The 14,260-nt window shown below is 42.1% G+C and overlaps 1 protein-coding gene across 23 annotated transcripts in view; it reads right to left on the bottom strand.

Moving 5' to 3' along the window:
- The window catches only part of DZANK1 (double zinc ribbon and ankyrin repeat domains 1), a 78,312-nt gene that overhangs the window by 63,060 nt on the left and 992 nt on the right, over window positions 1-14,260 (bottom strand). For 3 of the 23 annotated variants that reach the window (XM_055265112.2, XM_063633889.1, XM_063633895.1), the window contains exons 2-6: window positions 13,089-13,257; window positions 10,907-11,060; window positions 5,679-5,793; window positions 4,158-4,254; window positions 3,057-3,181 (exon numbers count right to left, since the gene is read on the bottom strand). In XM_055265112.2, the coding sequence (XP_055121087.2) occupies window positions 3,057-3,181; window positions 4,158-4,254; window positions 5,679-5,793; window positions 10,907-11,060; window positions 13,089-13,197 (600 nt within the window). In that variant the 5' untranslated portion in view covers window positions 13,198-13,257. Of the gene's footprint in view, window positions 1-3,056; window positions 3,182-4,157; window positions 4,255-5,678; window positions 5,794-10,906; window positions 11,061-13,088; window positions 13,920-14,260 lie in introns of those variants that run through there. The other 20 variants (XM_063633891.1, XM_063633893.1, XM_063633901.1 and 17 more) reach the window with 10 other exon arrangements.

Genomic DNA, 14,260 nt, shown 5'->3' with positions numbered 1-14,260 from the left:
GATTTAAAAACTTTAGTATCCCAGCCTGGCCAACATGGCGAAGCCCCATCTCTACTAAAAATACAAAAAAAAAAATTAGCTGGGTGTGGTGGTGGGTGCCTGTAATCCCAGCTACTCGGGAGGCTGAAGCAGGAGAATCGCTTGAACCCAGGAGGCAGAAGTCGTGGTGAGCCGAGACTGCACCACTGCACTCCAGCCTGTGTGAGAGTGAGACTTTGTCTCAAAAAAAAAAAGGTAAAAATAAATAAATAAACTCGGCTGGGCACATTGGCTCATGCCTGCAATCCCAGCACTTTGGGAGGCAGAGGTGAGCAGATCACCTGAGGTCGGGAGTTCGAGACCAGCCTGACCAACATAGAGATACCCCGTCTCTACTAAAAATACAAAATTAGCGGGTGTGGTGGCACAATGCCTATAATCCCAGCTACTCAGGAGGCTGAGTCAGGAGAATCGCTTGAATCCGGGAGGCAGAGGTTGTGGTGAGCCAAGATCGTGCCATTGCACTCCAGCCTGGGCAATAGAGTGAAACTCCGTCTCAAATAAATAAATAAATTAATTAATTAAATAAACAAACAAACAAACTTTAGTATCTATTTTTCTCAAAAACTGTATCTCTAGGAAACTCAATGGTCTGAACTTAGGACTTCAGGCTCTATCCTGCAGGCAATAGGGAGCAGTCAGAGATTTCTCATTGCTTTTGCGCCACATCTAACATGGCCTAGGCTGGGTATAGTGGCTCACATTTGTAATCCCAATACTTTGGGAGGCTGAGGCAGGAGGATTGCTTGAGGCCAGGAGTTCAAAAATAGTCTAGGCAACATAGTGAATCCCCATCTCTACAAAAAGAAAAACAAATAAATAAAAACATAACATGACCTAGACCAGAAGTCTCAAAGTGGTGGTCTATTAGCCAAATCTGGCCTGCCATGGAGTTTTATTTGGCATTGGCTCCCACAGTGTTTCAAAATTTGAACTAATAGTCAAAACTTTAAATTATGTTACTACACATAAAGATGTAGGTTTCTGCCTTCTCATGCAAATTCATTGATGTAGCAACACTGAGCCTTCAGTCCCTGGGTGATTCTGATATGCAACTGGGTTTGGAAACCATGTTTTTCTCCTCCTTTATACTTGATGGTAAGTGTGAGCAGCCATGGAATCATGGGCACACAAGAAGGAGTTGTGGTTACACAGAAAATGTGACTCCAGGTACATTAAACTTGGGACTCAAACAGGATGAACAGAACAAGGGCTCCTGGGTTGCCCTTAGATGCCAAAAGTCCAAATTGGATTTTATAAACATTGAAAAATCAAAGCACTATAATAGTATAGTAGGCAACTAGTGTAAGAGCCTCTTTCTTGTGTTATAGTAGTAAGAATACACTGATATGCCTTTTTTTTTTTTTTTTTTTGAGATGGAGTCTCACTTTGTTGCCAAGGCTGGAGTGCAATGGTGCAATCTTGGCTCACTGCAACCTCCACCTCCCCAGTTCAAGCGATTCTTCTGCCTCAGCCTCCTGAGTAGCTGGGACTACAGGTGCGCGCCACTATGCCTGGCTAATTGTTGTATTTTTAGTAGAGACGGGGTTTCACCATATTGGCCAGGCTGGTCTCGAACTCCTGACCTCGTGATCTGCCTGCCTCAGCCTCCCAAAGTGTTGGGATTACAGGCGTGAGCCACCGCGCCCAGCCAATATGCCTTTTACTAAGGTCATAAGTCACCTCTATCTTGTCAAAGCCGATGTGAATTTCCAGTTGTCTGTCTTTATCTAATTAGAACCTTCAGTAACATATGACATAGATGATCTTCTCCTTAAAGTCTTCCATTTCTTGGTTTCCATGGCGACATATTCTTTTGGCTTTCTTTCTACTTTCAGGCTCCTCCTCCCCTGCTCAACCTCTAAGTTGAAGACTTTCTTCATTTTCCTTCTCTTCATTTTCTGTACAGCCTTGACTAGTGATCATATTCAGATCTAAGCTTCAAATACCATCAACATATTGAATATTTCCATATTTCTAAGTACATATCTCCAGCTCTGACCTCTCCCGAGTGTGAACTTGCACATCCAACAGTCTACTCAACACCTCCACTTGGATGTCTAATGTGCCATTGGACACCTGCTCCTCTCTCATCCTTTCCAGCTTTGTCAATGGCACGATCATCTCCAGATACTCAGGACAAACCCTAAGAGGCAGCCTTGGCTCCTCCCCTTCCCTCCCATCTGTCGGATCCCTCAGCAAAGCCCACCTCCTATCCTGACCACCTCTACAACCTTGGTCCAAGTCACCATCATTTCTCACCTGGAACAAAAGCCTCCTAAATAATGTTCTCCCTTTCCTCTTCCGTGGTCTGATCTCCATACTGTGGCCAAACAGAAAACTTTTAAATGTAAATAGGACTGTGTCTTGTCTGCCAAACAGATTCCCTTTACAATTAGAATAGAATTCAAACTTCTTACGGTCAGACTAGTATCTATGACTCTCAACCACACCTGACCATTAGAATCATTTAGGGGTGGTTTTTTTTAACGATGCTCAAACCCCACATCAGACCAATTAAATCAGAATTTCTGACGCTAAACCTTGGGGATTGGTTTGAAGCTCCTCAGGTGACTCTAACATGCAGCCATGTTTGAGAACCACAGCTCTAGACACTCTGGCCCCAACCACCTTCTGCCTCATCTCCCACCTTGCTCATCAGGCCTGAGAATGTGCATTTTAAATAAGTTCCCACGTGATGCTGATGCTGCAGGTCTGGGGATCGCCTCTGAGAACCACTGCTCTATCTCATTATTGTTTTATCTTCTTCATGACACTTACCACCATTTAAAATTTTCTGTTTATTTACTTAAAATTATCTGTCTGCCCCCAAGCCCAATAAAAGGTAAGCTCCATGAATACAGGGACTTTTCTTGTCCAACACAGTACTCCCAGCACTAGAACAGTGCCTGGCACATGGTCAAAAGTGGGGGAGGTGCAGTCTTAAAGTATTTCATGGGAAGCATTAAAAATACAGGAGGTATTTGAGTACCCTAAAGATTGTCCTTAGAAGTTACCTGGGACTGGCAGGTGGGTGGTCTAGAACCTGATCCTCCACCGTGAGCTGAGATTTCCAGTGGACTCTCTGAAAAGCGAAGATCTTTCAAAGTTTTAGGGTCAGTTCTTTCACCTACCTGGAGGTCTACAATGATATTAAAAACATTATTCTTTGAGCATCTGTAATTATACATAATCATGCAAAGATATCTTCACAGTGGGAGACCTTTTAATAAAGAACCACTGTCACCACATTGCTTCCCTAGAAGTAACAATTAACATAAAGAGCTCCCGCCATACACTCAATGTATTAGAAGTGAGAAAGAAAAAACAAGCCCAGACTGAGAAGATTATCTTCCCCACTGCATTCTACAATATTTCACATCAGGCTGGGAAAACAGACAGATCAATCCAGTTGCCAAGTTAGCAGGAAATATTATATCTCCCAAGAACACACTGCAGCTGTAAAATGTCATTAACAGCCCCCTCTTTGCATGCCTAGTCTTTCTTACTCATTGAGAAACCCTGTTCTCTAAAATCACAGATTATCAGAAACTTTGCTGTTTGAAATTCTCAGTAAGAACGAAACATTCAACTCTTGCCAGGGGAATCTAGGCCACTTTGACATAGAGAAGCAGCTTCAATGTCCAATCCTGGTGCAGAGATCATCGTTTCTGAACACAGTATTCCCCATGTATCTTTGTAGTTTCCAAGGCAACAGAACCCTGGGTCCCCTTCCCAGTCCATACCTGATGCTGATCCCTTCACACCCAGACCAGCTTTGCTTTGAGACTATCAAAACTCTGCTTTCATTTATATTTCACCCAAACTCCACCCTTCCCCCAAACCCTACAACTCCAGCATTTTCTGTTTGGTGAGATGCCCCCATGGCTCCCGGCGGTGGGTCAAGAAATCTGACTTGGTTGGACTGCTTGATCCTCCTTCATGATCTTGAGCTGTTAGCAAGGATCTCATTAAAATTCAAAGTACAGCATACTTTCCTGCCCCAGTGTTTCTTATTCCAACACTTCTCCAGACAAGAAAACATGCAACGAACATGCCATGAACCTCTTCGGTAGGTTCAGAATACAAAACCTTGTCTTTGTTCTGTCACATCATACCTGGAAACTTTCTAAGGTTAACATTCCAGCTGCGTTGATTTTCAGAGTTCTTATATTTCTTCTTTAGTTTTGATCCAACAAATCCATTTTTGAATTCCTAGGAATGAAGAGATTGCATATCAATCACTTGGTTATTCCCATGTGAGAATTAAAGCTGCATGATAGAGAAAGTGTCATGGTGTGCATTTCTTATTTGAAAGAGTTTACGGTCATTTTTACAAAGTGACCCCTGTTTCACTTTATTCTGGAAACATGCAGCTTTGTATCTGGACTGGGCTGCTCAGTTGGCAGCACATCTGGATGTAGGCCTCACCAGGTGAAGAGGCCAAGGCAGGAGGCAGGGAGCAGCACATGCAGGCAGGATGTTACAACTGTGGGAGTCTGGATAACAACAGAGGGACCACCACCAAGTCCAGAGGGCAAAGGCAGGGTAGGGTCAGACCAAAATCAGACTTCTGCACACCACCTGCCCACACACAGTCCTTAAATACTCTTCTCTCTGGACTTTCTCCATGGACTTGGTCCCTCACACCTGATTCAAGCCTAAGCACCTGCCGATATATGTGGGCTCAGCCCCCGCAGGCGGCCCCTGCCCAGTGTAAATCCTTGCCTTGATCACACTTGAGTCCCACCTATGCCTGCATCTACCAACCTCCTCTCTAGCATCAGGCTCACGGTCAAGCTTAAGTGAAACCCCTATAAACTTCCTCTGTCAATCCCAACAACATCCCTGTGACCAAGACCTCTGGGTTGGCCACCTTACTGTAGGCTAGCCCATCCTCTGGCCTAGCTCCTTGAATCTTTCTTATCGATGCTCACACCCAGTGCCTGAAGCTTTACACATCCTTCTCAGATGGATCTAATTGACTCTTCACAGTGGGGAGGCTTTGCAGATATTTGGGAATAAAGATTTCAACATAAAAGAATTCTATGCCCACTGAGGACTTCTACTTAATGCATCTATTCAACAGATACACACTCACCACCCTCTCCTGCCTGCCCCTGTGCAAGGCAATGAGTATAGCAACCATGCCACCTTGGAGCTTATAATGCATAGGCAAGATAAACAAGGAACAAAGTAATCACGTGCTCAAAGCAGTTTATAAAAGAAGGCCTGGCTGCCAGGATAGCAGTGATAGGGCATAGCAAACACAGTTCAGTTTGGTTGGAGTATATGTAGGGGGTTCACAGACCAGGAAAAGCTGACCAACGGCAGAAACTGATGACTTGGATGGAAGGCTAAAGGTTGCTTGTTTTTTCAGTAGGTAAGAGAGAGCCACTAAAGACACTGGAGCATGGACCCCAATGCTCGGCAGGAATTCTCATCTTCAGGGTGGATAGGAGACTGACGAAAGGCTGAGAAATCATTAAAGATGCTTTGCAATGGTTGATAATGACTTCAATTATAAGGACCTGACTGCGAGCAGAGGTAAGGTAATAAAAGGCAAGATCTGCTCACTGAGAAAGAAGGAATCAAAATACAGTGACAACCTGAATGGATTATATAGTTTCATTACTTGCCTGCCTTGAAGAATCTTTGAGAACATTTTCAACATTGTCTTCAAGAGAGACTATATTTGGTGGTCCATAGTCTACCTGAAACACCTTTGTCACAATGCCACTCTGTCTGCAGTCTCTGAAAATTATTATTAAAAAAGGAAAAAGTCTGTATTACACAAAGATTTTTTAAAAAGTGGCTAACAACATGATTTTATTAAAGTGCCTTAGTCAAGCTACTAAATTTATTGTATTTCAAATTGAAGAAATCAAATGTAATTTCTATAGTCTTTCCTCGCCTCCTTCCTTTTGGGTTATTTACTGCTGTGTAACTAACCACCCCAAAGGTAGTGCCTTAAAACATGAATCTGTGGATTCACGGTCCCCACTGGGTGGATCTCATTTGAGCTCTTCCATGTGGCTGCCATCAAACATCAGCAAGGGCTGGAGTCAACTGAAGGCTCAGCAGGGCTGGTTGTTCAAAATGACTTCTCTCAAATATGCAAAGCCTGGGCTGGGGTAACTGGAACAGCTAGGGGCTCACCACTCATCGCTCTCACTGAATCTCCATCCCTCTGTCCCTCCCTCTCTCTCTCATGTGGTTAGCTTGGGCTTCCTCACAGTATGGAAGCCTCAGGTAGTCAGACTTCCTCCACAGTACCTGACTACCCCAACCCCCTGCCAGTGATTTTGTCCCAAGAAACCAAAGCAGAAACTACAATACTTCCTTTGATCTCAGAAGTCCTTGGCATCATTTCTGAAACATTCTATCGGTCAAAAGCAAGTCACAACACCAGCAGAAAGGCTACAAAAGGGCATAAATTCTGGGAGGCATAGTTCATTGGGGGCCATTTTTGAAGACTATCTACCACATTCATCATAAAGGTATCAGACCATAAGCCTCAAACTATTCTAAAACAAAAAATGTGTTACCTAAGTCATTCCACATGAATCAAGAGCATTTTCCCTGGCTCAGCTGTAGACAGTGTAATATATGCTGTTGTGGTAGATTCTATAACTCAAATACTATCATGTTTTCCACTCATTCATAATATTTCACAATTCATCTTGTTCTCTGATGCAATAAGAGTTTCATAAGAAGACAATGTAGCAGTGCCCATGACTAAAAACTAGTGGTGATTTTATTTCAGTACCAGTAGCTCCCCTATACTCTATTTTTTAACAGCTTTATTGAGGTATAATTTACATGACATAAAATTCATCTATTTTAAGTATCTGGTTCAATGGAATTCAGTCAATGTAATGTATACAATTTTGTGAGTATCACCACAGTGGAAGTGTTTAGGACATTTCCATCACCCAAAAGAATTCCCTTGTGCCTGTGTGCAGTCACTGCTATCCAACCTCCTAGGCAACCACTGATCTGTTTCCTATCTCTATAGTTTTGTCTTTTCTAGAAATTTGACATAAATGTAATTATACATATGTGGTCATCTTACGTGTCTGGATTTTTTATTTAGCTCTTTTTTTTGGAGATTCATCTATGTTGTTGTAACTCGTTCATTGTTATTGTTGAGTAGTATTCCATCTTATGGATATACCACAATTTTTATGTCCATTCCCCAGCTGATGGTCATTTGGATTATTTCTGGGTTTGGGCTATTATGTATAATGCTGCTATGAACATTCATGTGTAAGTCTTTGTGTGGACACGTTTTCATTTCTCTTCAATAGATACTGAGGAGTGGAATTGCTGGGTCACATGGCAGGTATGTGTTTAATTTTCAGAAACTGCCAAACTGTGGCTGTTCCATTTTACATTCCCACCAGCATTAGCCGAGGGGTCCAGCTTCTCCACATACTTGCTGACACTTCATATTGTCAGCCTCGTTGATGACCTGTTCTCTTGATCATGTTCTCTGTAGGTATTTGCTTGATACTTGTCCCTTGTCTATTAAGATATAGGCTTGGCAGTTGTAACACAGAATCAAAACAATAGTGGCTTTATGGCAGGGCACGGTGGCTCACTCCTGTAATCCCAGCACTTTGGGAGGCCAAGGCAGGCGAATCACTTGAGACCAGGAGTTCAGGACCAGCCTGGCCAACATAGCAAAACCCCATCTCTACCAAAAGTACAAAAAATTAGCTGGGTTGTGGTGGTGCACACCTGTAATCCTAGCTACTCAGGAGGCTGAGGCGTAAGAATTGCTTGAACCCAGGAGGTGGAGGTTGCAGTGACCTAAGGTCACACCACTACACTCCAGTCTGGGTGACACAGAGAGACCCCGTCTCAAAAAAAACGAACAGACAAACAAATAGAGGCTTAAACAAGACAGAAGTAATAGGGTATAAGCAGTCTAGAGCTAGGTATAGGGGTGTCATGGTGACAGGGGCACGATAGCAAGTTTCTACTTGGTTACTCCATCATTTCTATGACATTACATTTATCCTCATGGCCCAACCTGACTGGCCAACCACATCTACATTCCAGCCAATTGGAAGCAAAGCCCACCCTTTCTCTTTAAAGGTACAATCTTAAAGTTTAACACATCGCTTCTACATGTATCCACTGGCCACAGCCTGGTACACATCTCTAACTAGCTGCAACGGGGATTGGGAAATATCTTCTAGGCAACCATGTGCCTGGCTAAAAATCATGGGACCTACTATTAAAGGGAAAAACAGATATTGGGGGACATCAAGCAGCCTCTGCCACGTCATCATGACCACGCTTGGCGAATTTATTTGATGTGTTTAACTCTCACCCCTCCTCATATGCATTGAAAGCTCACCTTTCCTATGCTATCCTTTCCATGTGATTATGGCTCTCTGGTTACCACAGCCCGTGTTTCTATTTGACCTGGCCAGACTCTTAATACTTTTTATATTTCCAATTATCTTCTTTCTTCAGTGTTCTTTGTCTGCTTTGCCCTTACTGATTTTCATATGATCTTTAATACATATTGTCTGGTTCATTAGCATTTCTTCAGCAACATGAAGAAATTCTTCAGCAACTTCAGATTTCTTACATGCTCAACTTTTATATTTCTTAAAATTTTTGAACCTTTAAGTAAATAAGTATCCCTGGATCTTAGAGGGGAAGATTTATGAATCTTTAAATCTGTTTTTTTTTTTTTTTTTTAAAGAAGAGATTTAAACAGGGAAATTTAGCCACCTATGAGTCACTCCAGCCAGTGAACATGCGAGTGTCTTCTGATCACAGAAAGCTGAGATGTTATTTCTAAATACTGTCACTCACAGATAGGTAGTGGCTATTTTGATGAATTGTGTATTTCTTAGAATTTTTTTCTCCATCTTCAAGAAAGCTGGCTTAAAACTTCTATGTTGTTTAATGTTAAACAGATTCATAAATCTGGTTACAGATATAGATGATCTTTTAGATGAATCACTTGCTTAACTTATTCGCCTCAGCATCCATCTCGTCTGCATGTTCACCTTTGGCCCCAGGCCTGTCATCCAAGATCCAATTGTCCTTCCTGTTAACACACACTTCCCAGACATCACAAGCCTCTCCATCCAGGGATCACCTGAATCTTGGATGGTTGTGAGGCTCCCAGAATGCACACTTACAACCCCACATGAGGTCACATGAGTAGAGGCCTGGCTCATATCCACCTATTCCACCCTCTAAGATCCAGGTTGTTTCCCCCACCCCAGCTGGCCCTTCCTTGGGCAACCAGCTAAGGCATTCCCCTTTTGAGTTGAAAACTCAAACGTTTTTAAATAAATATTTTCCCTAAGCTGAGCACATCTGAAATACTAACAGTACCTTTCAGAATAGACACTTAGTGGGCACAGAGCAGAATGGTGAGAGGCATAAAGAATTACCTTATTTTTTACTCTCTCTTGAAAGCCTTATTAACTCCTTCAAACTGCATAGTCAGTCATTAAATTGCTTCTTCATTTTACTACTACTTGCAGCTTCTAAGGAGGCCTGCTTTACAGCATTTGGCCACCAGAGTATTTAGCTTCTTAATTTTTAATAATTGAGATGACTTACCTTGATAGAAGTGGCCTGGCAAGTGAGACAACATTTTATAAAGAATAATAACATGCATATACTCCATTTGCAGAACCCACTTAAAAACAATAATAATGTGCATAAAGGGGTTGTTTTGTTTCATTTTATTTGTTATAATTTTCAGATGCCAAAGCAATCATGTTTGCTGTGGAATGTGTGGCTCTCCTCAAAAAGCCATTCAGTAATTCAGTCAATGGGGGGTGGGGCTAGAGTCCTTTTAAAGTACCTTGGCCAGGCCGGGCGCGGTGGCTCACGCTTGTAATCCCAGCACTTTGGGAGGCCGAGGCGGGCGGATCACGAGGTCAGGAGATCGAGACCACGGTGAAACCCTGTCTGTACTAAAAATACAAAAAATTAGCCGGGCGTGGTGGCGGGTGCCTGTAGTCCCAGCTACTCGGAGAGGCTGAGGCAGGAGAATGGCGCGAACCCGGGAGGCGGAGCTTGCAGTGAGCCGAGATCGCGCCACTGCACTCCAGCCTGGGTGACAGAGCGAGACTCCGTCTCAAAAAAAATAAAATAAAATAAAAAAATAAAGTACCTTGGCCAGCCAGGTACTGTATTTGGTTTGGGGCTTTTAAATGTTCCCAAAATGTGGCCAAACCTGCATTGCTGGAAAAATAATTCCTATATCACAGCCACACAGAATTGCCAAGCATTTGAGTTTTTTTTTTTTTTTTTTTTTTGCCTACAACACATGGTGAAGGTTTCCAAATTAAATACTGTTTCTATATTTGAAAATGGGAAAAAGTCATTAAGAAAAAAAAGGATAAAGAAAAAAGCATGGTAGCTAATGTCCAACAAGTTGAAATGACAGTAGCTTTGAAGGCCAATTAAGTCGATACAAAACGAAATCGAGAATGATGGCGGTGGTTGTAGGCTGCATCCTAGGGAATAAAAGAGCCACTCCGTGAACACAGTATTTTCTTCAGAGCCAGATGGAGCTCTTTAGAGGCCCCCAGCCCTGGAAAGGATCTTCCTTCCTGAAACCCCAATGTGGAATTTAAAATAAAAACAGTATTAATATACATAACACTTCACTGAGCTGTATACTTATGATTTCTGCACCTTACAGTATGCCTCAATGAAAGGCAAGTAAAACACAAATGTTACGTATGTATGCTGAAATTAAAATAACATTTCAGTAGTGTCCTTCTAATGTAGCACTGATTCTGATAGGAAAAAATGAAAAAAATTAGAACATAATGTTATTATATCATAAATTAAATTAATCACCATGCTCTTAACTTACTTAGAGACAGCAATAGCTTTAACTTGTATTTTTCCATCAGGCAGAGTAATAGGTTTTATATACTTAAATGTGTTATTTTCCCCATAACCAATTCTCTTTAGAAATTCAGGTTTGCTGCCATCCAGAGTATAATATATGTTGACATCTGGAGTGTCTGAAAAAACCAAAACAGGATAACTATAATTAACACCAAAGTAGCAAGTCCCTGAAAAATGCCTATAGGTCAGTTTAAGATCTAAGTGTGTGATTTAAGATTTAAAGTTGTGATTTAAGTTAAGATTTAAAGTTGTGACTTAGGCTGGGCACGGTGGCTCACGCCTGCAATCCCAGCACTTTGGGAGGCCGAGGTGGGCGGATCACGAGGTCAGGTGTTCGAGACCACCCTGGCTAACACGGTGAAACCCCATCTCTACTAAAAATACAAAAAATTAGCCGGGCATGGTGGCAGGCGCCTGTAGTCCTAGCTACTCGGGAGGCTGAGGCAGGAAAATCACCAGAACCCAGGATGCAGAGCTTGCAGTGAGCCGAGATCACGCCACTGCACTCCAGCCTGGGTAACACAGTGAAACTCCGTCTCAAAAAAAAAAAAAGTTGTGATTTATGATTGTGTTAATCTCCCTAAATAACTGATCTATAGGTTATTATATATACATAATGGAAATGAATAGTAATAGCAATAATGCAATTCTTTCTCTGTACCAGCACTGTGCTTTACATGGGGAAGCACTGGGACTTTTTGTTTTTTGTTTTTTTTTTTTGAGACGGAGTCTTGCTCTGTTGCCTAGGCTGGAGTGCAGTGGCGCAATCTCGGCTCACTGCAACCTCCACTGCCCAGATTCAAGCAATTCTCCTGCCTCAACCTCCTGAGTTGCTAGGATTACAGGTGCCCACCACCATGTCTAGCTAATTTTTGTATTTTTAGTAAGACAGAGTTTTGCCATGTTGGCCAGCAGGATATTCACTGCTTTATTTCTTCTTCTTTTTTTTTTTTTTTTTTTTTTTTGAGGTGGAGTCTTGCTCTGTCACCCAGGCTGGAGTACAGTGGCGTGATCTTGGCTCACTGCAACCTCTGCCTCCTGGGTTCAAGCAATTCTCCTGCCTCAGCCTCCCAAGTAGCTGGGATTACAGGCATTGGCCACCATGCCTGGCTAATCCTGTATTTTTAGTAGAGACAGGGTTTCAGCATTTTGGTCAGGCTGGTCTCGAGCTCCTGACCTCAGGTGATCCACCTGCCTCGGCCTCCCAAAGTGCTGGGATTACACGCATGAGCCACCAGGTCTGGCCCTCACTGCTTTATTTCTGTAGTTACAGTTGAGATTTATTTTCGCATTACTATATGCCAAATCCTGTGCACCTCATACATACACGAACCTATTTATCCTCGCAATGGCTCTAAGAAGTAGATATTATTATTCCTGTCTTACAGTGAGGAAACTGAGACTCAAAAAGGCCAAGTAATGTACACAAGGCCACTAGAAGTTGTCAAGGCAGGGATTAAGTCTCCAACCTGTCTGACTGGAAAGCCTGTATTAGTAGGTCAAATTTATTATACCAGCTAAATAATAAGCATATTGGAAAAGTTTGGGGAAGCACTGGGACTTTTTGTTTTTTTTTGTTTTTTTTTTTGAGACGGAGTCTTGCTCTGTTGCCTAGGCTGGAGTGCAGTGGCGCAATCTCGGCTCACTGCAACCTCCACCGCCCGGGTTCAAGCAATTCTCCTGCCTCAACCTCCTGAGTTGCTAGGATTACAGGTGCCCACCACCATGTCTAGCTAATTTTTGTATTTTTAGTAAGACAGAGTTTTGCCATGTTGGCCAGGCCAGTCTTGAACTCCTGACCTCAAGTGATCCGCCTGCCTCGGCCTGCCAAAGTTCTGGGATTACTGGTGTGAACCACCGCGCCCGGCCAGCACCGGGACATCTTACCTTGGCTAAGGTAAGTCAAGACATTGCTGAAACTATACAAATGAAAGGTTGGTCAAAGCTAACCGTTTTAATCTAAATGTATACCACTCTATAAACCATCAATGTACAGCACTGTCTCAAATTTTAGAAGTTTTACAAATTTCCCAAAAAGCTAAGCAAAGAGTGAGAAAGCAGGCAAAGAGATAAACCAGCAACCAGATAACACAAGAAATATGACAATGTTATTTTAAACAATTTCAAACATATGTGATTCTTACCTGATTTCATTTCCAAAAGCGTATTGTTATCAATTTCATGGTTAGCTTTTCCAGGCTGAGGCACTCGTAGTGGTATGATCTGAGGGACACACACTGAACCAGCAGTCATTTTCTCTCCATATATATATATATATAAATTCCAGTGTGCACTTACAGCTGTACACAAAAGCTGAAGAGCAGCACTTAATTTAAATGCAGCAAAACCAGTTAAAATGAGAGAATACTGTTAACAGGGCACTACAAGTATTATTCCCTTTTTAATTGAAATAATAATTACATTTCAGCTGTATTTGCTGTTGAGGTCTTGTGTGGGGTTTCGATTATCTAAATACCTCACTTCTGAGAAAAGAGCATGAATGAATGAGATGGGGGAAAGGAGTTACTTTAAAGGGCAAATTAAATGAGTAAGGCAAAACAGAGACTATCGCTAATGCTCTGACTTGAGTTCCCTCTAAATCATTATCGCCTTTTCCTGCCTCTGGTGTGTGTCAGCTCTCTTGGCTTCAGGGCAAGTCATCATACAAGGGGAACAGAAATAATTCTGTGTGTACCACAAAATGTTAGTTAGAGCTAACTTTTTTGGGAAAGCTCCGGGTTCACAGCCTTGCCATTATTACCAGAGCAGTTCTAGTATTTGAAAGCTGCAAAAACACTTTAGAAGGACTGCAGAGTACTACTTCTCAGTGGAAAGGAAGTTTGCAAGAATATAAACAGTGACCAATAAACACAAGCCTCCCATTCCATCTACTGTATTTATAAATCCTGGTATTAATAATTAACTACCAGTATGAAAGCCTTACTGGTCTTTTTGGAGGTGAGGGTGGGGAGGAAGGTTGTCATAATTTTTAATGCACAGAAGGTTTCGGGGGGAAAAAATGCTCACCTTAACACGACAACCATTTACATCTCTGTATTGCCTTTTCAAATTTCATTAAGAATCCATAGATTTTGCCCAATTATCATCTACATATTTATTCCATTTTTATAGTCTCCTTCTTGCATTCTCACTGTATTATTTAGTTTTCCATGTACTTATTTATCCATTTGTGGCTGGGCATTTAGGCTATTTCTAGTTTCTTTTTAGTTTTGCCTGTTGCAGTTCTAATAATGCTGATCTGAACACGTCTGCAGTTTGAGCTTTGTCACACACTGTATTCTCAAAAGTGGGGTAC

The sequence above is a fragment of the Symphalangus syndactylus genome, chromosome 24 (assembly GCF_028878055.3).
Source record: "Symphalangus syndactylus isolate Jambi chromosome 24, NHGRI_mSymSyn1-v2.1_pri, whole genome shotgun sequence".
NCBI lineage: Eukaryota > Metazoa > Chordata > Mammalia > Primates > Hylobatidae > Symphalangus > Symphalangus syndactylus.
Note: the sequence above shows the minus strand (reverse complement) of the source record. Positions and strands in the feature narration are given on the sequence as shown.